The 25,600-nt window shown below is 37.4% G+C and overlaps 1 protein-coding gene across 3 annotated transcripts; it reads right to left on the reverse strand.

Moving 5' to 3' along the window:
* Positions 1-590: 590 nt before the first annotated feature.
* Positions 591-25,420, reverse strand: LOC132795450 (rab11 family-interacting protein 1). 3 transcript variants are annotated; one of them, XR_009633438.1, is made up of 7 exons: positions 24,995-25,420; positions 5,218-5,362; positions 3,145-5,147; positions 2,364-2,506; positions 2,133-2,293; positions 1,534-1,839; positions 592-1,308 (listed from the first exon to the last, which is right to left on the reverse strand). XR_009633438.1 is itself a non-coding variant. In XM_060806154.1 (6 exons), the coding sequence occupies exons 1-6, from the start codon at positions 25,023-25,025 to the stop codon at positions 1,302-1,304; spliced, it is 2,490 nt and encodes an 829-aa protein (XP_060662137.1). In that variant the 5' UTR covers positions 25,026-25,420; the 3' UTR covers positions 591-1,301. The 3 variants fall into 3 exon arrangements, 1 of the variants encoding a protein (XP_060662137.1); XR_009633439.1 differs by having other exon boundaries at positions 593-1,308; positions 4,396-5,147; positions 24,995-25,418; XM_060806154.1 differs by lacking the exon at positions 1,534-1,839 and having other exon boundaries at positions 591-1,308.
* Between the last annotated feature and the right edge of the window lie 180 nt (positions 25,421-25,600).

Here is a 25,600-nt window from a genome sequence, read left to right on the forward strand (position 1 = left end):
TGTGACCATAAGTAACATTTCTAATATATACTTTTTATTCTCCTTAGGATATACCAAAAATATAATAGACTTGTGAGCTAGTCGCACTTCGATAGAGATGGCACAAAATTTCAGAAGCCCTGGTAGAAGGCGCGACAATTTGAATTGCTTGATATAGTGTAAGTGTATGTAAAAAAATCAATTCTTGTTAAAACGATAAGTTATTCATTCGGTAAAAAATAAAGTTTAAAAATAATAGGCGAATTCATTGTATATTTAACTTTAAAGCTGCGTCTGAATAAATCATCGCTCGGCTTCGAGCTTAACAGTTTGAGGTATACTGTTGCTAAATCGATATTTCTCAGGGTCACACAATTTAAAACTGTAGCCTTTTTGCCCAGCAACTTGGCTTTCATATCTACAGTTTGAGGTATACTGTGCCATACGATATTTACAGGGCTGCGTAATACGTTTGCAGGTTTGCAATCGATTTTTTAAATTTTCGAATCCTAAAAACATCGTTTATCGTATAACCGTTGCAACAACGGTGAGAATATATTCGGTAAATAAAAAAATAGTGTTTTTCATTTGTTTAATAAGTAAAATCATTTAATCAACATATTATGTATAACTGTATGTAGTTCTCTCCTCGCTCCTATTGCTCTTTCTCCACTTAACATCTAATACATAAATAATTTAAGGTTTACTTAACTATAAATTGTTTCAATTGTAGCCGGTTTGCAGACTTCTTCACACAGAACAAAAAAAAACATTAAAATGCACAAACAAAAAAAAAAAAAAATAAATACTTTTGGATAATTTCAGCATCAAATATCAAATAATTGAATAGAATCGAAACTCAACCTGACAATTGTTGGCCAATTGTTTACATTTGACAAATAAGATAATTTAAGTGAATTTACAAGCACGCGGAACAAGAAAAATCCGAATGTCATGTTACTAAAGTACAAGACACACAAGAAAAAAGATTGTTAATGCTATATAGTAGATATTTCAGGGACTTGAACAATTTGTTTGGTCAGGCCATGTAAAAAAATCGTCCTTATAGCTAAGAGTTTGTTTTTGTAGTGTAAATATATATATATATATGTATAATGCTAACAAAAATACAATAAGAAAGCACTTGAATTTATCTAATGACGACAAAAGGCAACTTGGTGTTCAATTTGATTTCTATTATATTTATTAAATTTAAACGCGACGGCGGCGGTGCAGCATTCAGCTTTTGTAGCATCACCCTGCTCTGCGCTGACAGCAAGCTGCTTGCTTGGATCGAAGATTTTGGCTGACTGCTGTGACACTTAGCCGCTGCAAATGCGAGAAAATAAATTGAAATTATTCAATTGGATTTCAATAAAATAATTAATTTGTGCACGAGAGTATAGAAAATGTGTGTTTGTGATGTGCAGGCAACAAGTGTTAAGCAATCAATAGGAGCGCAATGTAATTAGTAAGAGGAAACAGTTTAGTCAGTAAAGTAATCTCAACACCTTAGTGGGAACACATTAGCAACAGACAGAAACACATTCTTACTCTCTCTCTCTCTCTTTTGCCAGCGATCTCAGCTGTCGCATGCTGGAGTTGTTGTTGTTGTGGGTGTGTAGTTGTAGTTGTTGTTCTTGCTGCCAGGTACTGATCCTGCGGATGTTCTCTCTCTTTCTCTCTATCTCTCCGAAGTGTTGTTGTTCTTGGTTTTAGCTGTTCGTGTGTTTGAGTAGTGCATTTGTTTGTTTGTTGTTGTTGTTGTTTTGCTTTGTTTTAGTGTGCGTGCAAAAATACATGCGCAAAATTCACAGCACTTACTTTAAAAAGTCATTCATATTGATGTAATTTTTATAACTAAATTAAAAAGAGAAATACACAAAATATATGTATATATTTGTAAAAAATCAATAAAGGCAACAAAAGGAAATTATAAACACATAAATAATGTTAGACACAATGCAAATTAGTGCGCCATGCATGGAGGGAAAACAAAAGCAAAAACGAGAACAGCACACGACAGATCGAATGTGCGAGAGAGAGAGACAGAGAGAGAGAGGATGCAAAGTAGCAGTACATAGAGCAAGAGTGAGAGTGAGACAGAGATGGAAGGCAAGCATGAAATAGTATTCTAAATATGCGAATCTAACCTTTTGGCCGATGTGGTGCGTGAATAGGGATTCTGCAAGATCTTCGGATGTGTTTCCATAACACGCAACAGCAAATTATCAAGATAATCCTCCAATTCCTTAACCCGCTGTCGCATCAACAACGCTTCATTCTCCATTCCGTTAGCAATTAGCATTAGCTCCTATGAAAAGTAGATGGGGTTAGCATTTAGTTCAAGTGGGAGTGAGACAACACGAGCGACAAAAACTCACCTCTCGCGATTTGCCATCGTATTTTTTGGCCAACTGTGCAGAGATCTCGGAGCGACGTTCCGTAAGCGATTTTTCATGTCCAATAATTATGCGTTCCGTGGATTTGGGACTTGGCGAGTTGCTGTCGGTGTCATTCTGTTTGTCTGCCAACATGAAAACGAAAGAGAGAGAGAGAGAGAAGGAGAGACAATTAGTGATCACCTACAAAACTGGCATAAAAGAGAGTGAGAGCGAGATAGAGACAGTGCAACAGATGAAGTGAGTTTAAGTTTGTTCCTTTTGGAACTAGTTTGGTTCACAATTGATTGTCACAATTGGAAAGTTCGCAACATAAATTGCTGGCGGATGCAAAAAAACAGAACAATATACCAAAAAAAATATTAAGTAAAATAGATGATAGACATAGTGTGAATGAAAGAGAGAGAGAGATGGTGTATGGTAAAAATATTATTGACGCAGGAATTGGTGAAGACGGCTGATTTGTTTTTGGTTTGGAAAATAGCTTGGTTCGATTGCTTGGTTCGCGTGTTCGTTCGTTCGGTATGTTGTTCGTTGTTCGATCCGCCAGCGATTTACAACACTGTGCGCCACACTCGCCGCACTTCCCCATGCCGCACGCATAAGTTTTGGGAGTTTTTTATAATCGAAGTAGGTAGAAGAGTGGAGGTTTTTGCATTTGTGGATTAGTTTTAAGAGGTTTTTCTTTTGCTGGGTTCGTTTTGCTGCTCAACTCTTTTACATTTTTGTTTGATTTTGTTTGTTTGTGGGTAGAACAGCTCACCTCGCTTATTGGCGTATTTAAATTTGCCCAATCTCTTCTCAAAGCCGCCGCCGTTGCTGCTAAACTCTTTGGGAGATTGCTCCGGTGTCAAGTAATTGGGCTCCAACAGCACATCATCGACAGCGGCCACCGTAGGTTCTATAATCCTTTGCTGAGACTGCTGCTGTTGTTGTTGCTGTGGTTGCGGTTGTGGTTGTTGCTCCTCCAGCGATGTGGATCGCTTGCCAAAGCTCAACAGTCGCTGATCCTCCTCACGCCGCTTGGCCTCACGTCGTCGCTGCTCCTCCAGCTCCTGTTGCTGCTGCAACTCCTGCTGCAGGGCCGCCTCCTCTTCACGCAAACGCTCCTCATTCAAACGCAACTCGGCCTCCAGTCGAGCATCCTCTTCCGCCCGCCGTTGACGAGCTGCCTCCTCCTGAGCGGCAGCCTCCGCCTTGACCAGAGCCGCTGATTCCGTCTTCAGTTTGTTCAGCTGTTCGCTGTTGCTGTTGACACGCGGTTGCGGCTGGGGCGTGGCACGTGGACTGGGCAACGGTTGCGCTGGGGGTTCATCGTCCGCAAAGATGGCGGTGCTGTGGCGTTGCTCGAACTGAGCAAAGCTCGAGTTGAACGAGTCGAAGTTGCGTGTGTCCACATCGGAGGAGAACAGCGAGTTGTTGCGAGTCTTTTCCACAACAACCTTCGGAGGCTCAGCAGCTGCTGCTGCTGCTGCTGCTGTGGTTGCTTCGACTTCTTCATCTGCCTCACTGTCCGATGAGGAGGAGGAGCTGCTGCTGGAGGAAGAGGAGCTGGCGTCTTTGGCAGGCAGCTGAGGCGGCGACGCTGGCGGCAACGCTGGCGGCTCCTCGCTGGTGGCGGGCAGCGGGACACGCGACTCCCAGCTACGACGCTTGAGGGAATCACTGCTGCCAATCTCTAGATACTTGTTATTGCCATACAGCTTCGATACCCACTCATCCTGCTGCTGTGTGGCGACTGGCTCTGAAACGGGTCGGGGCGTCACCAAAGGTCTCACCACTTCACCACCTACAACTGGTTCAGGACCACCATCAACATCACGTTCACGTTCCCGTTCCCGTTCGATAGGCAACTCTTCTTCGGTCAATGTTGTTGTTGTTGGTTGGGTGCGCGGCGGCTTCGAGGGAGCGGGCAGAGTGCGCGCACGAACGCTGAAATCGAGCTCAAGCTGTTCCATCTCCGCCACGATTGGATCCTCATCGAGTGTCTCTTGCAATTGATTGTTGGCCTTACCTCCATTCAGTTTTCCCCCCTTTCCCAGTCCACCGTTGCTCAGCAACGGCGATGGATTGCGTGGCGCAAAGTTTCCGGTCGATGAACCTCCTCCGACCGTGGCATTCGGCACCTGAAGACCCGACCGTTGAATGTTCAGCGAACTGCCCGAGCTCTTGTGCGACAGATTGTCAAAGACAAACTCATCCTCGTCCTCGCTAATGACACCGGGATCCGCTTCGCCAGCCCGCTGTCCGCCTCGCCGGCGACCGCTGCCGCCACCGATGCCACTGCCCAGACCATTGGAGCTATTGGGTGTACCGATGCTGGCAAAGGAGCCGCTAAACGAGCCGCTGTCATCGCCATCGGCATGCTTCTTCTTGCTGCGTATGTGCAACTTTGAGCTGAGGGAGCCGGCCAGCTTCTTGATGCTCTTGCGCTTCTCGCCCTGGCCAATGGAGAGGAGACTGCCGCCAACCGAGCTGGCCAGCTGGCCAATGGAAGACTTGTGCTTGTCCTTCTTGCTGAGATCGGTCAGTGAACCGGATTTGACAACGAACGCAATGCGCACCTCCAGCTCACCACGCTCCTTGTTCTTCTTCTCCTTGCCGGGTTTGCTCTCCAGCTTAAACCATTTGGCCCGCGGCCTGTCGTACACATCCATGTCCTTGAGCGGCAGCGTTGCCTGACCCAGGAACTCATCGATGCCCAGATTGTTGCGATGCAGACACGTCAACGTCAATTCGGCGCGATTCCCCTGATCGGGAATTTTGCTAAGCAAGAAGAGAAGGAACAATTGAATGACAAAAGTACAATTTTGGGTTTTAGCGCTCAAAAACTCACAGTTCGCACTCTTCGTTCCAGTTGACGCTCGTCTCGGCTTTGTCCTTGACCGATGTCTGGTACTTCTCCTTGCCCAGGGCGATTGTGACGAAGCAGTTGTTGGTGCCATTCTTGCCCTTGGTCAGCAGACCTCGTGCACGCTGCACTGTAAGTGGATAAAAAGAAGGTGGCAGAAAGTCAGCTTGGTGTTGGTTCAGTTTTGTATAGGGAAATATTAGACAACAACGGAAGAGTAGTTAAATGCTAAGGATTATATTGTATTAAAGTATTTTTTATAATTTCCTGACTTACTAGCGATAAACTTCTCAAAATAAACTAGGAATTCTTTACCAAAATAATATGAAAATAGTTGAAGAATTAATTATTTAAATGAATCATCGTTTGGCATACAAACTTAGCCAACATATTGTGAAGTTAGAAAGGAATTAAGGAATGTGTTAGGCAAGTTTCAGAAAAGAAGGAGAAATAACATAAAGTCAGCTTGATGTTTGTTCAGTTTGTTAAGGGAGATCTTAGACAACTAAAATAGAGTACTTAAATGCTAAAGATTATTTCATATTATGGTATTTTTCATAATTTCCTGACTCACTAGCAATAAATTTGAATTTCTCAAACTAACATGAATATTACAAGGAATTATGTACGAAAATAGTTGCAGAACTAATAATTTAAATGAATCATCACACGACATACAAAATCAGCCAGCATATTGTGAAGTCAGAAAGGAATTAAGGAATGTGTTGACCAAGTTTCAGATCGCTATCTTTTATAGACTTGGAGATCCATGCATTTAAACAGCTGAACCGACTGTTGAACAGTCTAAACACAACATTAAGTCAGCAGTTCACTCAGTATCGTGTATTTACACATCTAGAAGTGTTTTACAAAGTTCATTTCATGCCAAAAATAGCGCCTAGAAGAGTTCCCGGGGGAATGTCTCAATTTTGATTTGCCCCGACTCCATTTCCGGCAGCTGTGTCAACAACATCGAGGTCTTCGTCGAGTGTGTCGCCAAAAAAAAACTGAAAATTGAATCCAAGCCAGCCAGAAATTCGCATGCATATGGATACTGAGTGAGTGACGAGTGTGACTCAGTTCACAATCGGACGTCGGCGACCCAAAAAGCGAAATCAACAAACACAACCCAACAACAGCAACGAACACACAAATTTCGCGTCGCATTCGAGTTTCACTTGAGAGCGCCTCGTGACCTCGACGAATCGGAATCGGAATCCGAATCCAAATCTAAAACCATAACTAGAGCCATAGTCACAGCATCCGGCTGATATGGAAACCACAAAATAATTTTTGCTTTGGCATTTGCGCGTTGCGCAGAAATTCGCAGCATTGTTCATCATCAGAGAGTCAAGACATTGAGTTGAGTTGAGTTGAGTTTGGTTTGTCGGTTCCAGTCCAGTTACATATATGCATAGGAAATTTTTGAACACTTCCCCCATTCTCAGCTTCTCAGCATTCTCTTTCGAATACATTAGGGTTTGCTACTAGTTAAAACAAGCCTTATAGAGTGAGCACCAAATATGAAATCCCGATGAGAAAGCGTCGATAAAGCAGCAACAGCCTGAGAAGAAAGTACTGCAACTATCTTTTGCTATAAAATATATCTCGGATCAGCATTAGAAACTAAGTCTTATGAACCTAAATTACAATTGCTAATCTAATCTGCTAACAATGCATTTTGATTGCGAAAAGTTGTTAAAATCATGTATGTAAATGCGGATTCAAATTAATTAAATGATTTAATTCGAAAACAGCATGAAATAAATTAATGTTAAAGAGCTTGATAAATTAAATAAAATAAGAATAATTTGAAGAAAGGAAAGCTAATAAAACTAAATACCAAAAATCGCATCTTAAAAATAAATTCATTAAAGAAAATGACAGATTGTAAATAAAAGAAAAAACTGAAGAAAATTTTAGAAACAGAAATGTAATTTTTTTTTTACATTTTTTCATTAAGAATAAGAAAAAAATGCAAATGAAATTGTATTTCTCCTTTTAACATAAATATAGTATTATATCATATATTTTTACTAAATAAAATAAAAATATAAAAAAATTATTTTTTTTTTTAAATAAATATAATTTTGATTAAAACTCCCTGCGAAATCTTTTATATCCATTAAAAATATATTATATTAGTTAAAGATTAATTTTATTTCCATTTAAATATTTGAAAAATATTCCCAAATAAAACGATGTTTCTGAATAGCTGAAAGCTTATCGAATTTAAATATCTAACTGGCTGGCTAATTGCGAATATAAAAGTTGTGACTATGAAGATATTTAAGTTTGCATTGTTTTTATCTAATCAATGACTATTGCCTATTGTAACACACACAAACGCAATTACAAATGTGTTTGTCTAGGTGATTAAATACAATTTGCACAAGCTGATTGCCGCAACGCAAATTGCGCAAATTTCAGACTCGTAACAACAACAACAACAACAACAACAAAAACAATGGTAGATAAAGTGAAAAGTGTTCAATAGAAAAGTAAAGCTTACAATTTTTGTTTGCCAATTTGCTATCCACTCTCTCTCTGTCTCTATCGCACTTGCACCCAGACACAACACTCTCTTTTTGTTTTGCTTTTGCATTTCGAGTGAAAGAAGTGAAGTCGAGTGCAAAAAGTCGCTGCCCATTGCCTTATTGTTGTTGTTGTTGTTGTGGCTGTTGCCCACAGTGGGCGTCTTGACGCCGAATAATTATTATTACATTAACAGTTTTTTCCTTTGCCCGTTTGCCGTTCTGTTTTAGACCTGTATTCATCGCTTGTTGTTGTTATTGTTGCCTTCTTCTTCTTCGGCCACATAACTTAAGCCAATTTGGGCAGTTTTTTTTGCAACGACATCGCCAGTCACTCAGACCACACATACAAACACCTATATAGAAACATACATACATATGCATGTATTTAGATAATTGAGGTTAAAGACGCCGGTAGACAAACAGACATAGAGCAGCGGGAACGACAACAACAGTTATCGAGGCAATAGATAACTCTTAATGGGCTAGAATTTTACCGATGACTATCAATAATAAATAAACCGGTTTGCAGGGTGACCAATTTTGGAGCTGTCGCTTCGCACGATTGCAATTTCGTGCATCACCATCGATATCGCAATCGACATCTGTTGTTGGTGTCGATACCGATAACAATAACATCAGAGGCAGATGGCAAAAGCAAATGGCGGCCATTTGCCGCAGCGCCACCAAAATAGAAATGGCAAATGCTAAATGGCAAGAGGCAAACGCCAAAATATGCCAAACAGCGCAGCAACAACAATAACAACAACAGCTAAGAGTGTGCGGAATGACAACTAAGAGTAAACTCAAAATAAGCAAGAGGGAGAGAGTGAGAGCAACAGTTTGTGGGCGGCTGTGGTGATGGATTTTCTTGCGTCTCTCGCGTCTCGTCGTGCAATTCAATAATACAATTTCAATTCATTGTTGTTTTGCTTTTGAGTCACGCGTCGTGAAATCGAATGAGATTGTTGATCATTCGCAATTCGATCTTCGATTTTATAGTGGCCCGGGAGTCGGATTAAATATTGGTTGTGCCCAGAGCACTTTTTGCACCTCATTGGGGCAGGTGTGGAGAGGGCGCAACAAAGCTTTCGACACGTAATTGAGAGCTTGTCGAGAGCAAAAACAGAAGCCCAAGCATACACTGAACAATAATAACAACAACAACAACAAGAGCAAAAGCGCTGCGCTGGCGTCATCAATGAATTGTGGGCAAGCACACCTACATACATGCATGCACACACTCTCGCAATACACGCGCACTCCCGCCGAGTGGGTGGAAGAGAGAGAGAGAGTGAGATACGACAGCAGGTGGATGGATGGATGGGTAGTAAGAAGAGTGCCGTCATTGTCAACCAACAAGCGAATGAACGGAGCTCAATGTTAACAAATACATGGAAAACATATGAAACGAATGCAATGACAAAAACAAATACACGGATGTGTATATAGCGATACTACGTGCACATATTTTTGTAATATTATTGACATTTTAATTAATAATATATGGCAAAACAGTACGAACAACAACTAATTGAGCAGCTTACAATATGACCTACAGATTGTACTATATTTATAGATTAATATAATTTGCATATATGCAGGCATTCATAACCAATATTCTGTACACTAATTATTTCAATTGAAAACATTTTTTATAGCTTAGCGATTAGCTTATATAAAACTGAGGTTTATTTATTGCAATTATTATTTATTTATTTATTATATTAAATCTAGTATTAAATACTACATTCAATTTACAGAAAATAGTTCGAATTGAATAAGGTAGAAATTTCATTTATAGGAATTTTTGCAATTTTATTTTATGGTTTCTTCAGTTGCATTCTCAAATTTATTCTTTAATAAACAAAGAGATCAAAGAGAGAAAAGTCGAATAACAAATAATCTAGTTTTAGTTTATACTTTTTAGTTGTTTATCTGATCTATCTTTTAAAGAAATATTATTACATAAAATGTTTGCTAGATCGAAAAGTTACGAAGCGAAGAATCAACCAAAAAGTGTAATAACGAATTATGCAAAGTGCGAAATAGCTTTGCCAACATCTTTAATGAAGATGCAGTTTTTTGTTTCTTGATTAATAGCAGCATTACGTATGCAGTTTTTTAGTTTTGTTTCTGCAAGCCGCAAAAAGCAGGAAAATGTGTGAATTTTATTGAGCAACATGTGCCTATAAGTAACATATTATACAACTTTATAGATAGTATAATGACTACATCAAATTTGATAGCAATTGTTTGGACTGTTATCGAAAAAAAAGTAAGAAATTCTTTGCATATCTGTAAAGATAATGAGCTTTAGAATTTTGGCTTTTTTTTTGTGTGTTGGGTTCCCAACGCAAGTTGAGTTGGCTTTTGTTTAGTGTCTCAATTATTTTCAAATTCTTTGCATGACCCAAACGACTGCACCTTGTTTGGCATCCCAATTCCATAAGGAATAATAGCTACAAAAACAACAACAAAAAAAGAATAGATAAAACAAACAACAATGCAACTGTTGGCAATTGTCGCATTTGTGTTTGGTCTTTTAACTTTTTCGTTGGCCTCTGCTTCCCAAGCGAGAGGTCAGCATTTGAGGTTAATTAATTTCAATGAAATCATTGTCGTATTGTTGCTGCTTTTGTTGTCGTTGTTGTTGTTGTTTCTCTTGCCGAATCCGAACCTCTGGAAATTTGTTCACTACACTTACTACTACGACTATTATTATTATTATTTTCACGTAAAACACTAACTGAATTTAATTTTCCTTAGATGGCAGCATTACCGATCGTTATGTCGATGATTATCATACATTTTTCATGGAGGTGAGATTGTTCAATTATGCGCCGCTTTGCCTTTTTTTTTCGTAGGCGTTTTAAAACGCGCCAGCAATTTGACAAAGAAAACACACAAAAAATAAACGACAAATAAAAGGCAAGCAAGTAAAGTACAGTTGAGTATGCTCGACTTTGAAATATGCTGGAGCAAAATATTTCGATAGATTGCATTTTTTTTAGTTTGTATAAGAGATGCTTCCATTCTATTATGGTTTGTATAAGAAATGTATAACTGTTTTGCTTATATTCTATTATAATGTGTATAACAGATGTATAACAGTTTTGCTTCTATTCTAGTATGGTTTGTATAATAGATGTATAACAATTTTTCTTCTATTCTATTAAGGTTTATATAAGAGATGTATAACTGTTTTGCTTTTATTATATTATGGTTTGTATAACAGTTTTGCTTCAATACTATTATAATTTGTATAAGAGATGTATAACTGTTCTGCTTCTATTCTATTATAATGTGTATAACAGATGTATAACAGTTTTGCTTCTATTATATTCTTTCGTTTATTTGCTTTTTATACTATTATAATTTGTATAAGAGATATATAACTGTTTTGCTGAGGTATTACATTGAATAATAAGGATTCTATACTAAAAGTGTTCAAATTTTTAGCAAAGTTCCATTGATTTTATAATCAAGCATATCTTCTAAATATCCATTATCTTATATAGCTTTTAAGTAATAGTTAGTTGTGCCACCAACTTATGCTACTCTTTTTATTTATGAGTACCGGGTATGAACATGAAATAAAAGGAAAAACCAAACTCAACTTGCGACAGTTAAAAGTGGCAGTCGACCGTTAAGAGCCAAGCGACCTTATTTTTTTGGCCAAAGACGTTTTTTGATATTGGGGAGCTGCAGCACCTCTCTATCGTTGTCTCTCTCTCTCTCTCTGTCTCCCTCTGTTGGCAGCAGTAAAAGTCGCCGCATTACAAATGTAAGAAATTCTCAACACGCATTTTGAGTTCGCTGTTCCACTTTCAAACTGCGTGAGCTGCTGGCAGCAAAGTTAAAGGCAAATGTTGGGGGCGTGGCAGCTAATGAGAGACAAAGCAACAACAACAACAACAATGATGATGATGATGATGATGCCGAGGCCAATGCTCCTCGAGCACTCGGCGCATGCTAATGAGGCAAACGCAAAGAAGAGAGAAGCCGAAGCAGCAGCTGCATTTCAAAAAATAAAGATACAAAGCTACACAAATCGTAGACGAGAAACATACACAAGAGATCTGCCAAATTAAAAAAAAGAAACATGGAAACAATTCAAACGTTTTCGCTTAGCTTTTTTTTTTGGGGGGGGTTTTTGTTAAGTCTACAGTTTCCATTTCCGTTGGCATTGGCAACTCAGAAACTAACTCGGAATTCTCTGTTTCTGTCTCTGCTCTCCTTATGTAGTATTTGCTAATTGTCACCCTATTGTTTGTGTGTTGGCTGCTGCTTCAATTTGCCAGCGAGCAAATCAGTTAACTGACCAGCAAATTGGTTTTTGAAAACTCACTCAACATAGTAGATTACCCTTCGATGGCTGCGACGACCATGAAACCAATTATAAAGATCACCTTTGCTAACAAATTCGATATGTCGCTTGACAATCCCAAAAAAATATATATATATTAAAATAATAATTGCTTTAACGAATTGCCAAAACTTAATTTTGTGGCCTTTACCATAAGAGAAAAAAATGTGCAACATTTTATTGCATTTTTGGAAAAAATTATGAAAAATTGTGCAAGTTTTTTTTTAAGATAAGTTAAAACATTTTATTGCATGTTTAAATTATACAAAATTGTAGAAACTTTCGAAAAGCTCAGTTAAAACATTTTATTGCACTTTTAAATTATTCTAAATTGTGGAATATTTTTTAAAGGTAAGTTAAAAGGTATATTTTTAAAGGTTTTTGTAAAGTGTAAAATATGTTCCTTTTTAAAGGAATTAAAAATACCTAAAATTACTTGCTGTCTTTATAAAATTTTTAATAATTTATTTAGATTTATTTTTATTATTATAAAAATTACTTCTTGTTTCTAAAAATTTAAATGAAGTTAAAAATAATCGTTTTCCAATGTCTATAAAAATAATTAAACATGTTCTTCATAAAAAAAATTAATTAAAAAAAACTAGAAAAAACTGGGCGGTATTATATATTTATATTATATATATATAATTTTTGGTATATTTTAAGATTAATACCGCGCTGTTGTTTGTCAACAGAATATATTATTATGTAAATTAATATAAAACCGCAAAAATACTATACCTAAGGTCATATTTGGTATATCGATTAAGTACTATACTCCAAATATACCATATAGGTCAAAATATACTAGATTTTCAATCAAAGCAGCCAAGACTCGAAGAAAGTTGTAAGTTTTATCCCATACAAAAGTATTTCTTAAATAATTTGTAATAATAAATACTATACTCATTATTTTAGTAGGTAGAGGTATAATAATCTTTTTAAAATTTCTTTAAAATTTAATAAACAATTTCTTCGGAAAAAAATAATATTGTTTTTTAATTTTATATAATATCTAAAAAAATGTTGAAATGACTTTATAATTTAATAAACATTTTTTTTATCAAAAAGAAAACCCACATAAAAATTATTTTTTCAAATTTTTAATAACAATTGAAACTAACGAATAATTCTTTTTTGTATATTAAAATGGATTTCAGAGAATTTTTATTATAATAACAATTATGTACAAAATATTCTCTGGGAAACTTGTGAAATTCTAAGAGTTTAATGTTTGAACAGTTTTCAAATTTAATAACCATTATTTCGAAATGATTTTGTACTTTCTAGGAATATTCTCTGGGAAACTTGTGAAATTCTAAATGTTTAATGTTAGTTTAAACAGTTTTTAAATTTAATAACAACTATGCTGTAATAATTTGTTACTTTCTAGGAATATTCTCCGGGAAACTTGTGAAATTCAAAATGTTTAATGTTGGTTTGAACTTTTGACCAAACCGGGAATTTCCAAGTCAAGTTTTGAGCTTGGTATGTAAATGATGTTTGGTTTAGTTCTCTTCTTCGAGTGTTTCTCTTTGATGACGATGATGATGTCGATGCTTGATGCTGGTTTTATGTAATTCGCTGTGAATGCGTAAACAACACGAGCAGTCGAGTTGAAAACCCGTTAAGAGTACAGCAGCATTTGATAATAAACAGCAGCAGTAGCAACAACAATAACAACAGAAACAACAACAACAATTAGCCGCAATATCATAAACTACACCAACAATTGCAAAGATCGTGCGAAAATGCTGATTTATTGCTCCCCAGCGTGGAAAAGCCACTCGAAGCCAAACCGAACGCAACTCTCTGCTCGGCCTTTTAATAAACATTTTTTCTCTATCTATTTTTCTTTTTTTAATGGGCATTGCTGCATTTCGTTTTGTTGCTTTTGCTGTTGCTGCAGTTATTATTATGCATTATTTTGTTGCATGCGCCGCGCGCGCGGAAAATGCAAAAAATTCAAAATAGTTTTTGTTTTATTTTTGCACAAAACGAAAGGGGGCAATTAAATGATGGGTTGTTGTTACTGTTGTTGTTGCTTCAATTGTTGGACACGTAGAGACAATTTAAGCATTGCATGTTCATCGACTCAATGCGAAAGGTCAAAAGAATCTTTCTTTCACAGTGCAGCAAGCAAAGGGGATTGACAGCCAAGAAGTAGAAGCAAAAGCAGAAGCAGAAGCTAAAGCAGTCAAGAAGTTGGCAGTTGGCGGCAAAACGTTAACTGGAAATCAATTGGTGCGACAGGAGGCGGGGTTGAGATCCGATTTCAGACCTGTTTCACTCGCTGCACTTCTGTTATTCCGTTCGCCTGCCTGCCTGCCTGGAATAGTCGCTAACTGGGTCGGGGCAATGAATCGTAACTGTTTCGCATAAGTGCATCCACATCCACATCCACGTCCACGTCCAAAGCAACAACCAACTATGTTAGCTCCATGCTATATATGTATGTAAAGTAGTATGTAGACGTGTTGCCAGACCGCAGCAGCAAGGTGGTATTAAAGGCTACGAAAAAAGACGGTCACACAGGACGAAGAGGAAAACACAGTCGAGAAAGAACGCGAAGAGAGAAAAGTCGCAAGCAGAACGGTCGTCTGAGATTTAAGTTGAACAATTCGATACATTTAATCTAAAACGTGTATTTTATATTACAAAACTCCCACCCGCGTACCTATATTAAATAAAACAATATTACATCATTCTTACATTTGGGGGGGCTCAACCGGTCCGGTGTGCGTGAGTGTAATAAAAATCGGTGACTTGAAAACAGATTGGAAAAGTTGTCTACGTTGAAAAAGCTGATTATTGGTAATTTGGAGTAAAAGTTGTAAAGTTGTAAAGTTGTAAAGTTGTGAAGTTGTGAGACTAAGAAATTACAATAATCAGCCCAAAGTTGAAATAGAACAGTGAAAAAACAATTTAGTGTTCAAGGTCAAACGATCGCGTCGGTGTATATGCAGAACATTAAAGTCTCGATTGCGTGCAGTGGTGAAATAGCGACAGAGACGGCGTACCAAAGCGTATAGAGAGAAGAAAAAGCCGTTACAATTGTGTGTATTCGTCTGTCAGTTGGTGTTTGGTGTGTATTGCAGAAGAATACGAAACACAAGCATACACAAGATAAAGAAAAGGAAAGAACACAATTTTAAGTATTAAAAAAAAGAAGAGAAGATGGAAGGGGATCATGAAATAACAACAAATTCGCAAGGAAGTTTGGATTTTCATATGGCGTTGCAAGGTGACATAAACGTTTCTACCAAGTTGGAGCAGCTAATCCAACTAATGGCGCTGAAAGTGGAAGTAGATGAGCAAAGGGAGAATCGCGTCAGGATTGCGGCCAATGGTTTTGAGAAAATTATCAACGAATTTGACGGTACAACGGTGCCAGTGCTGAAATGGTTTGAAAATTTCGAATGCAATGCCGATGCATATGAACTGTCGGAAAAACAAAAATATGTCCAAGCTAGGGCTAAGATGACTGGTGCGGCTAAATTGTATTTGGAATCGGAATCGGTGTGTGACTTTAAAACTTGAAAGAGAAGCTAATTGAAGAGTTCAAGCGCACTTGGAACAGTGCCGATATTCATCAATTGTTGCGCGATCGTAAAAAGAAAAAGTCTGAATCGTTCCATGAATATATTCTCCAAATGAAAAAGCTGGCAAGTACAGGCGATGTCGAAGAGGCAGCAGTGATACGTCATATTGTCAATGGCCTACAGATAAAAAGCGAGTACAAATGTGCTATGTACCGGTGCATGACATATAAGGCACTTAAGGCAGAGTACGAAATCTATGAACTGACACAAGAACCTGAAAAGAAAAGTAACGAGAAGAAGAACAGTGACTCAAGTACAGTGGGCTATACTAGCAAAGATGCGGCAAACAAATCACGTAAAGAGCATTGTTATAATTGCGGTTCACCAGATCACAAACGAAACGAATGTAAAGCCGAAGTTAAGTGTTTCCGTTGCAATGAGAACGGGCATATATCCCGCAATTGTACTCAAGGTAACAACAAAGTACACATTGTTGCAGATCAGCGTCGTCTAAAAGCAATCCTTATAAATGATGTGCGTGTTGACTGTCTGGTTGACACTGGCTCTGACGTCACTATTGTAAATGAAAATGTGATGGAAAAGATGAACAATGTTGACATGTTTGAAAGTGCATCTACCTTGCGTGGCTTAGGCAATAAGTGCACGACACCAATAGGCTTTTTCAATGCGCGTGTAAAGATCGACCAGTTGCACACAGAGCACAAATTCTTGGTGGTGCCAAATAGTGCGATGGAGTATAGTGCGCTGTTGGGATATGACTTTATCAAGAAATTCAAGCTCTCAGCTGATGCCAATGGATTCATATTCGAAAGCCTTGATTCTGAGCAGAAGTGCTTAATGGAATATTCAGGTGATGTTCTCAGCGTATTCGAGGAGCACAATGACATTGCAGTAGCGCCTCAATACAAAGAAAAGGTAATGGAATTAATCGATACAAGTTTTCAAAGAGTTGGCGCACGAAAGCAGTGCCCAATCGAGTTGAGCATCACGCCAGATGGAGTTATAAAACCATTTCGTCAGCCGCCAAGTCGCTTATCCGCAGGTGAAGCAGAAGCAGTTAAGAATCAAGTAAGCGAATGGCTGGAAAAAGGTATTGTGCGTGAATCGTCTTCACACGTAGCTAGTAGAATCGTCGTTGTTAAAAAAAAAGATCAAACGCTAAGGGTCTGCGTCGATTATCGCAAATTGAACAGTATGGTGTTGCAAGATCAATTCCCGGTGCCACTTATTGAAGACGTTCTAGAAAAGCTGCAAGCCGCTAAGTATTTCACAATCATGGATCTGGAAAATGGGTTTTCCACGTGCCAGTTGAAGAGGCCAGCAAACCGTTCACCGCTTTTGTAACACGAGAAGGCTTATTTGAATTTAATAAAGCGCCATTCGGGTTCAGGAACTCACCAGCAGCCTTTATACGGTTCGTGAACCATATATTTCAAAAACTTATAAACGAAGACGTGATGCAGTTATATATGGACGACATTGTCGTATATTCCGAAACCGTGAACGAATGTATGGAAAAAACGAAAAGAGTACTGGAAACAGCAGCCGAGTTCGACTTAAAAATAAAATGGAAGAAATGCAGTTTTCTGGAGCAGCGCATATGTTTTTTGGGGCATATGGTAGAAAATGGAAGGATCTGGCCTGGATCCGAGAAGACAACAGCTGTTAGACATTTCGCAACTCCCAAAAACATCAAACATATTCAGTCGTTTCTTGGCCTGACAGGTTTTTTCAGAAAGTTTATTCCCCGATACGCTGAAGTCGCTCTACCACTAACCAACTTATTGAAGAAAGACGCCGAGTTTAAGATTGGTCCTGCACAGATGGAGTCAATAAAATCGTTAAAAATGCTGTTAACTTGTGAACCGATCTTGCACATATACGCCAGAGATGCTGCTACTGAGTTACATACTGACGCATCCAAAGAAGGGTTCGGAGCAATGCTGATGCAGTGGTTCGATGGAAAGCTTCATCCTGTCCACTTCTGGAGCAAAAAGGCGTCCGAAGCTGAATCTAAGAAGCATAGCTACTGTTTGGAAATTAAAGCCGCATATTTAGCATTAAAGAAATTCCGTCATTATCTGCTAGGAATCCGATTCAAGCTAGTAACCGACTGTGCAGCTTTTAAACAAGCAACGACCAAAGAAGATGTTCCAAGAGATGTGCAGCAATGGGTGCTTTACATACAAGGCTTTACTCCCGATATAGAACACCGTGCTGGAGAAAAGATGAAACACGTAGATCATCTAAGTCGCTACCCACAGAATGTCCTTATGGTGTCAACGGAACTTAATGCTCGCTTGGTGAAGGCTCAGCAAGAGGATGAACATGTTAAGGCAGTAGTTCAAAGCCTTCAAGCAGGTCCGTACGAAGACTACAAGATGAAAGGAGGTCTACTCTTTAAACAAGTCGCGGGAAACGAGCTTTTGGTGGTCCCAAAGATGATGGAGCGTGAGGTGATAGCCAACGCCCACGAAGATGGCCATTTTGCTGTACAAAAGACAATGCATAGCATTAAGCAGCAGTATTTTATACCACACTTGGAGGGTAAGGTGTCAAAATACATTTCTAATTGTATCCGTTGTATCATCCATAGCAAGAAGTTAGGCAAGCAAGAGGGTTTTTTGCACTGTATTGACAAGGGAGATGTACCTCTTCATACTTTGCATATCGACCATCTAGGCCCCATGGATGCGACTTCAAAGGCCTACAAGTATATACTGGCAGTAGTCGATGCATTCTCCAAGTTCGTATGGCTTTTCCCAGTTAAGTCAACAGGATACGAAGAAGTTGTCAAGAAGCTAACCGAATGGGCAAGCATTTTCGGTTTCCCAATGCGCATCGTTAGCGACAGAGGTGTCGCTTTCACGTCAAATGGATTTGCGGAGTTTGCAAGTGCTAATATGGTGGAGCACGTTTGGTCAACGACAGGAGTGGCTAGAGGCAATGGTCAAATCGAGAGGGTCAATCGCACCATTCTTTCGATTATCGCAAAAGTTTCTGCAGAAGAGCCGTCCAAATGGTTTAAACACGTATCCAGTGTGCAAAGGGCTATAAATTCGCACGTGAATTCGTCTACACACGCATCCCCATTTGAGATAATGTTTGGTACTAAGATTCGTAATAAGGTCGACGATAAATTACTGGAGCTGCTGAATCGAGAGTTAGTCGAACAATTTAACGAAGAACGTCAATATCTGCGTGCCGAAGCCAAACGCAACATTGAGAAAGCTCAAGCAAGTTACAAGGCCAACTACGATAAGAAACGTCGTTCGGAAAGTATTTACAAGCTTGGTGACCTCGTTGCCATCAAAAGAACACAATTCGTAGCAGGGCGTAAATTGGCGAGCGAATTCCTGGGTCCATACAAGATCGTTAATGTGAAACGCAACGGTCGATATGATGTAAAGAAAGCAGCAACTAACGTCGAAGGACCAAACATCACAACGACAAGCTGCGACAACATGAAGCTGTGGAAGTTCGTGGCAGAGAACGAAGAGCTGTTATCATCCGAGACGGATGATGAGGATCAGGAGGGCCGAGTGTAAAGTAGTATGTAGACGTGTTGCCAGACCGCAGCAGCAAGGTGGTATTAAAGGCTACGAAAAAGACGGTCACACAGGACGAAGAGGAAAACACAGTCGAGAAAGAACGCGAAGAGAGAAAAGTCGCAAGCAGAACGGTCGTCTGAGATTTAAGTTGAACAATTCGATACATTTAATCTAAAACGTGTATTTTATATTACAAAACTCCCACCCGCGTACCTATATTAAATAAAACAATATTACATCATTCTTACATGTATATACACTAAACTTCTTCCAATCAGGTCGATCGAACCATAAACTAAATGTACTCATACACATATTTATTTGTTACCTGTCCCTGCGTCAATCTCAGAAATTGTGTCGACTTCTGCTTCTGCTGCTGCTGCTTATCAGCAAATAAATTCTTTGCCCTCTTATCTAACTAGACATTTCAAATTACATTAACTATCTTATCTGCGCTCTGTAAAATTTATACAAAAGCCTCACAACAATCATTTAAATCTGAACAAAAAAGTTTCAACTAAAAGTAACATTATAATTTCTTTCAAGCATATATGTAAAAATATATTTTGTAAATTTAGAATTCTCAAGCTGTTATTTTTATCAACAATAATTATTAATTTATATTTGAAGGTGATTGCATTTGTGATTTAATAAATACACATTATTCTATATATATATTAATAATATTTTTAAAACTGTAACTCATCAACTTTATATTTATAGTAAACATAAAATGACTATAGCAAGCTTTATAAAAAAGGAAATACATAAATATTCGTATATGACACCTATTAACTTTTAAAAACTGTAATATATTTTTTATAATACTGATATAGTTTTTGCAGTTCCTGCTCAACACTTATTAAAAATAAAATAAAAAACCTCACTCTCAATAAACTTGATTTATTTTTTAACTTCAATTGATACTGAAATAAAAATACATAATATTCCTGCAAAACTGTATATTTGTATTTAATAAATTATATATTAAATTACGCTCTGATATTTAACTCAATTAATATACCCAATAAAATACTACAAAATACTAAAACTAAAAATAAAATGCAATTAAAACGAAAAATAATATATTCCTGCAAAGCTATTTTATTTATCTAACAAAATTCGGCTCTGATCTTCAACTCAATTTGGATCAACAACTAAGATACTACAAAAATACTAAAAGTAAAAATACCAAAATAATCCTATACATAATATTCTTGAAAAACAATATTTTTTTCTGATGAAATATCTGTTTAATTCCGCTCTGATCTTAACTTAACTTCATTTGGTATATCTGATCAACAACTGAAATACTAAAACTAAAAATACCGAAACAATCTAAGCTCCACACAATACATAAAATTTCTGCAAAACTATATTATATATTTATCTAGCAAAATGTCTATTAAATTCTGAGATTAAACTTAATCTGGTCAGCAACTAAAATTCTGAAAATATTCTTTAAAAAATACTAAAACTAAAAATACCGAATCAATCTTAGCTCCACACATAGTTCAAAGATTTGTGCTAAGCAAATAACTGCAGAAATATGAAAGTTATACGATTGAAGTACAGCAAAGTTAAAGTAAAGTTTTCGAATCTACATGAGACACTTTCGAGTACACACTCTCCACTCTCTCCTCTCTTTCTCCGTGCAGAATGACGCACTCTGTGAGTCATAATTATGATACCTTTTCATTGCTGTGGTTGTTGTTGTTGTTGTCAAACTGGTTAAGGAAGCTTGCTTTCATCATAAACAATGTGGTAATTGATTTAGAGTGAATTTTTTTAGCAGGTGAGTTCATTGATTAACGCAAAAATGTTATCATTTTGCAATACAGATAAAGGAAAAAACATTCTTTCATCTGTCTGCCAGTGTGTATGTGAATGATATAATGTAGTTAATGCAATTAAGGTGAGTTTGAAAATTAAAATCGTATGTGATTAAATTCTTTATATATTGTTTTTTTTTTCGTTTTAGGGATTGGCCGCAGTGGTTGTAGTTGTTGGTTGTTGGCTGTTGATTCATGGTGGTTGCTTAGTCAAATATGTTTGTTTGTTTGCTTGATTGGTTAGTTTGATGGGTTTTCGTGGTCTGCTTCAAAAGGTAGCGAGCGCATTGCGCAATTCCAATTGTTGTTGCTGCTGTTGTTGTTGCTGTAACTCCGTAGACGTCGAAACGACTTGGCCTCCAAGAATTTATGGCTAAAAATAACGCAAGCAATTAGACAGCACACAGCACCAAGTTCTCCTCAAAACAGCAGCCACAGCAGACAGAGGGAAACTTCAAAAAACAGACGACGATCCATAAATGGTGATTGCAGCGGGAATTGGAGAATATATATGTACATACATATATGTATGTAAGTGTAAGAAGATGTGGGCAACAGAGAGGGTGACCACAACGACGAGGGAGTGTCACGCACTCTGGGAGTGGCCTCATTACTTAGGCTAAATGCCAAATAAACCGACCGAATGCGTGCAAACAGCCCAATAGAGAGAAGAGAGAAGAGAAGTGAAAATGTGAAAATAAAACGAGGAACTACGCCTAACTAAACAAAGTAAGGACGCATCACATGTAAAGGGAAAGCAAAAGGTGCCACTAAAATGCTAATATTTATATTACACGCCCTACAAAATTGGGATGATGATTGGATGTTCCTGCTAATCAGAACAGCAACTAAAGCTAAAGCATTGTAATATTTGTTGGTGCAGAACTTTATGATAATAAACAAATAATTGCAAAAGCTCTAATTATTATCATTTTCATAAAAGTTAGGCTCCATTTTTGTTATCCATTAAAGTTAAGTGTATATTTTACGACAGACAGTTTCGTTAATTAAGAAATGTTGGAAATATGGCAAAATATTTGCCGTATTTAGTTGTTTTAAAATGCTATATTAAAGTAGTTTCGAAAAGTGTATAATAACATATAATATGACTAATAAAAAGAAAATAATTCGGGTTCTCTTTACATTACTTACTAATTAAATAATTCTTATTTGATTTACTTGATTAAAAAAACCCAAAGAAATAATAAAAAATTTAATTTCTAAACTATTAAATTAAATTCTGCAATATTTAGTAATTAAGTAATTTTTATTTTATTCACTTATTTAAAGAAAAAACTTGAATAAGGAAAAATCAAATCTCTCAACTATGAAACTAAATTTCACATTAACTATTTTTAGTGCTATTTGTTTTGTGATTATTCGTGGATTGTAATTACTTTAGGCTATTTATAATATAGCTAATCTTGGAGGAATACACACGCCAAGTTGACTCTTGATAATTTTGTTCCGCGTCAACTTTTGCACGCAAATATTAGCTAGTGTTTGAGATACTTCATATCTTGATCAAATATTATATACAGACGTATTCACAATTTGATAACAACATAGTGTATTCAAAAGTATTCAATGCAAAGATTTTGGAGTGCATCAAGTTTATTCACTTGGGAAACGAACTCATTACTCATTGTAAATAGAGCAAATATAAGTATCGCAAAGTAGTGAAGAAGAAGAACAGAGAACAACTCAATTGAAAATTGAAAAGTTGAGCAATTTCCCTCATTAACCAACGAGCGAGAGCGCAAAGCACTTAAGTTTTCAACCAAATTGTTTTGGGGATTCAAAAGAACGTGTTGAGAAACAGGTGTTTATGTGTGTGTGAATAAGAGAGCGAACGATCAAGTGTGTGTGAGTGTGTGTGTGTGTGAGTAAGGAGTGTGCGGGTGTTTGAGGAGTGCGCTCATCTCAAGAGTAAATATTGAAACAAGGCGATGACAAATAAAAGAGATACAAACACAAATGCTTCTATTATTTTATGTTTAGTCACTTGTTCAGTTTGGCAAGTGGCACATGTCTCTGCCTGGCTGTGTGTGTACGAGTATGTGTGTCTGTGTGTGTCTCTGCATACGTTTATCAATCAAGAATGCAAACAATGCCAAGACGCAGACACTGAGACAGCCGCCAGTCGACGGATTTGTTTATTAATTGACGTCAACGTATCTTAATGGCCATCGCAAAAAGTATACAATGACTTTATCATTTCGTTTGCTACACACAACTTATTCTAATTCTTCTTTGTTATTAAAGTACCAAATACTTAACATGCAAAACACTTGGCAAAGAACAAAAGAGTATTCGAGCGCCGCTTAATTGTTTCTCTTGTTTTCTTACAATTTATTTGGAGCTGTGCAAATACACACACACACACATACACAGCTGCAAACCTCGCTCTCTCTCTCTCTCTCTGTCTCTCTTTGATAGCAGCGGAGTTGAGTAACTGTCCAAGTTCAAGGTGGAAAGACAGACTACACTAAAGGACAAACAATGGCAAAAAGCAAAGTACCAATCAAAGCAAGCTTCAACTCACTCACACACACACACACACACATACATGTATAGAGTTGTCATCTCTCGGCGCTTATCTATTAGTGTGCGTGTGTGTGTTTGTTTTTATCTTTGCTTGTGAGCAATAATTATTTGTGAGTCATTTACCTATTCATCGCTATATATCTATGTATGTAAATTTGCATGCCACCATACAAAAACTGATGTGCATTTTTACAATTGTTGTGCACATGGTCATTAAAATTATACTACAAGAGAGAGAGAGAGAGAGAGAGCAAGCGAGCGGGAGAAAAAGTGTATAATCTGTGCAGGTTTTGCGGTGATTTTGTCACGATTCCAAACACTGAAATTAAGCGCTGATTTCTCACTGACATTCAACCAAATGAAGCAAAAAACATAAACATGCCCAACACAAAAAAAAACCCACAAAAATATATGTGTGGAAATACAAGTACAAACACACGCATACTCAAAAGAATGCGACAAACGCAAAACGAAAAAGAAGCAAACAGAAACAGGTAAAGTATGCATAGAGAGATATTCGCAACAAGCGAATAGAAGAAATCAATCAAACAAAAGAAGAGAATGGCAAAGTGTGCTTATGTGTGTGTAAGCTTCATTTGTTGTTATTGTTGTTGCAGTTTGAAGTCACGCGCGATGAGTAAGCGACGCCTTTGCCAAAAAAATACCAATACAATACTATCGCAAGAGCTACAGCAAAACGAAAAATATTAAAGTTAATCTTATCAGTGCAAATCACTGATACGAGGCAACATACAAAGCAAAAAATACAAAAAAGAGAAAACCGGGAAAACTTGCAGCAACCGCAGCAACAGAAGCAGCGACGTCGCAGTCGCTGTCGAATGTCAAAAGACGTCCGCATCAACGTCAACGACTGCGTCACAAAACAACACAGAAAAGTGAAATTTGAAAACAAGATGTGTTAAAGAGAGAGGGGATAATACAATGCTTTTCACCTTACACACACTCTCGCAACAAACAAAATCTTTGTCTCACACACACACACACAGTAAGATGTGTTGTTGTTCTTATTGCTGGCCAAGCGTAACAAGGCGTCCACAATAACAACAACAATAAAGCAAAGTATTAGGCGCAATTCGAAATTCGAACAATATTAATAATAACGTGTGTGTTATCCAATTGGCTGTGGGTTTTAACTGCACACACACACAACTTCAATTAAACAAGTTTAATTTTTAATGCGATATTCCAAGTGTCGCTCCCCACTTACAAATACATGCAAACACACACATACTTATGCATGTTATTTATGCAATGGCATTTAATATAGGGGTGGGGGACAAGCAACTGTGGAGTGAGAGTGTGAGAAGCACCTGTTTTTTTTGGTTTTGTAGTTTTTTGCACTTACCAGTTACACTGCAATGTGTGGGACTCCACATAGTGTTTTGTGGTTTGTTTGCTTTTATTAATAGCACCCTTTTACTTCAAATTGGTAGCGAAATAGACTTTCGTGTTATGTTGTTGTTATTGTTGGTTTTTGGCTTGTATAGAAAGTTGAAGGATCTTCTTCTATGCAACAAAAAGGAGGCGAGGGGACGCTGTTTATTATTAATTACACTTGCGCGCATTCAAAATTGCAATTAAAAAACACTTGCAACGCAAACAACGAACTGTATATAAAAAACATGCACACACCGTTCGACGCGTCGCGTATTTTTTTAGTTGTGTAAAACTATGAACAAAAAAAAAGAATGTTGGGAACGTACAGGCGGCTTAAACGCGTTGCGCACTGCAGCTCTGTCGTATGTGATGTCTGAAACAAAACTGACTGGCAAACCACACTTCGTGTGAATGCATTGTAATATACTGTAAAATATAGCAGAAATATACCAAAATATAACGCCATCTGGTTACACTTTTGTGTATTTTTCGAAAAAGTCGCAAATTTTTATTTTACAATATAGATATTTCTTTTAAATTATAAGATGCACACACTGCATTGACATTTTTATTG

Source organism: Drosophila nasuta, chromosome X (assembly GCF_023558535.2).
Source record: "Drosophila nasuta strain 15112-1781.00 chromosome X, ASM2355853v1, whole genome shotgun sequence".
NCBI classification, from domain to species: Eukaryota; Metazoa; Arthropoda; class Insecta; order Diptera; family Drosophilidae; genus Drosophila; species Drosophila nasuta.

What these genes read in the sequence shown, in the direction of transcription:
- LOC132795450 (XM_060806154.1), bottom strand. Translation starts at nt 25,025, where the DNA reads ATGTGGAGTCCCACACATTGCAGTGTAACTG. An exon ending in CACACATTGCAGTGTAACTG is followed by an intron (nt 5,363 to 24,994) that starts GTAAGTGCAAAA and finishes ATCCACTTACAG; the next exon opens with TGCAGCGTGCACGAGGTCTG. An exon ending in TAAATACGCCAATAAGCGAG is followed by an intron (nt 2,507 to 3,144) that starts GTGAGCTGTTCT and finishes TCATGTTGGCAG; the next exon opens with ACAAACAGAATGACACCGAC.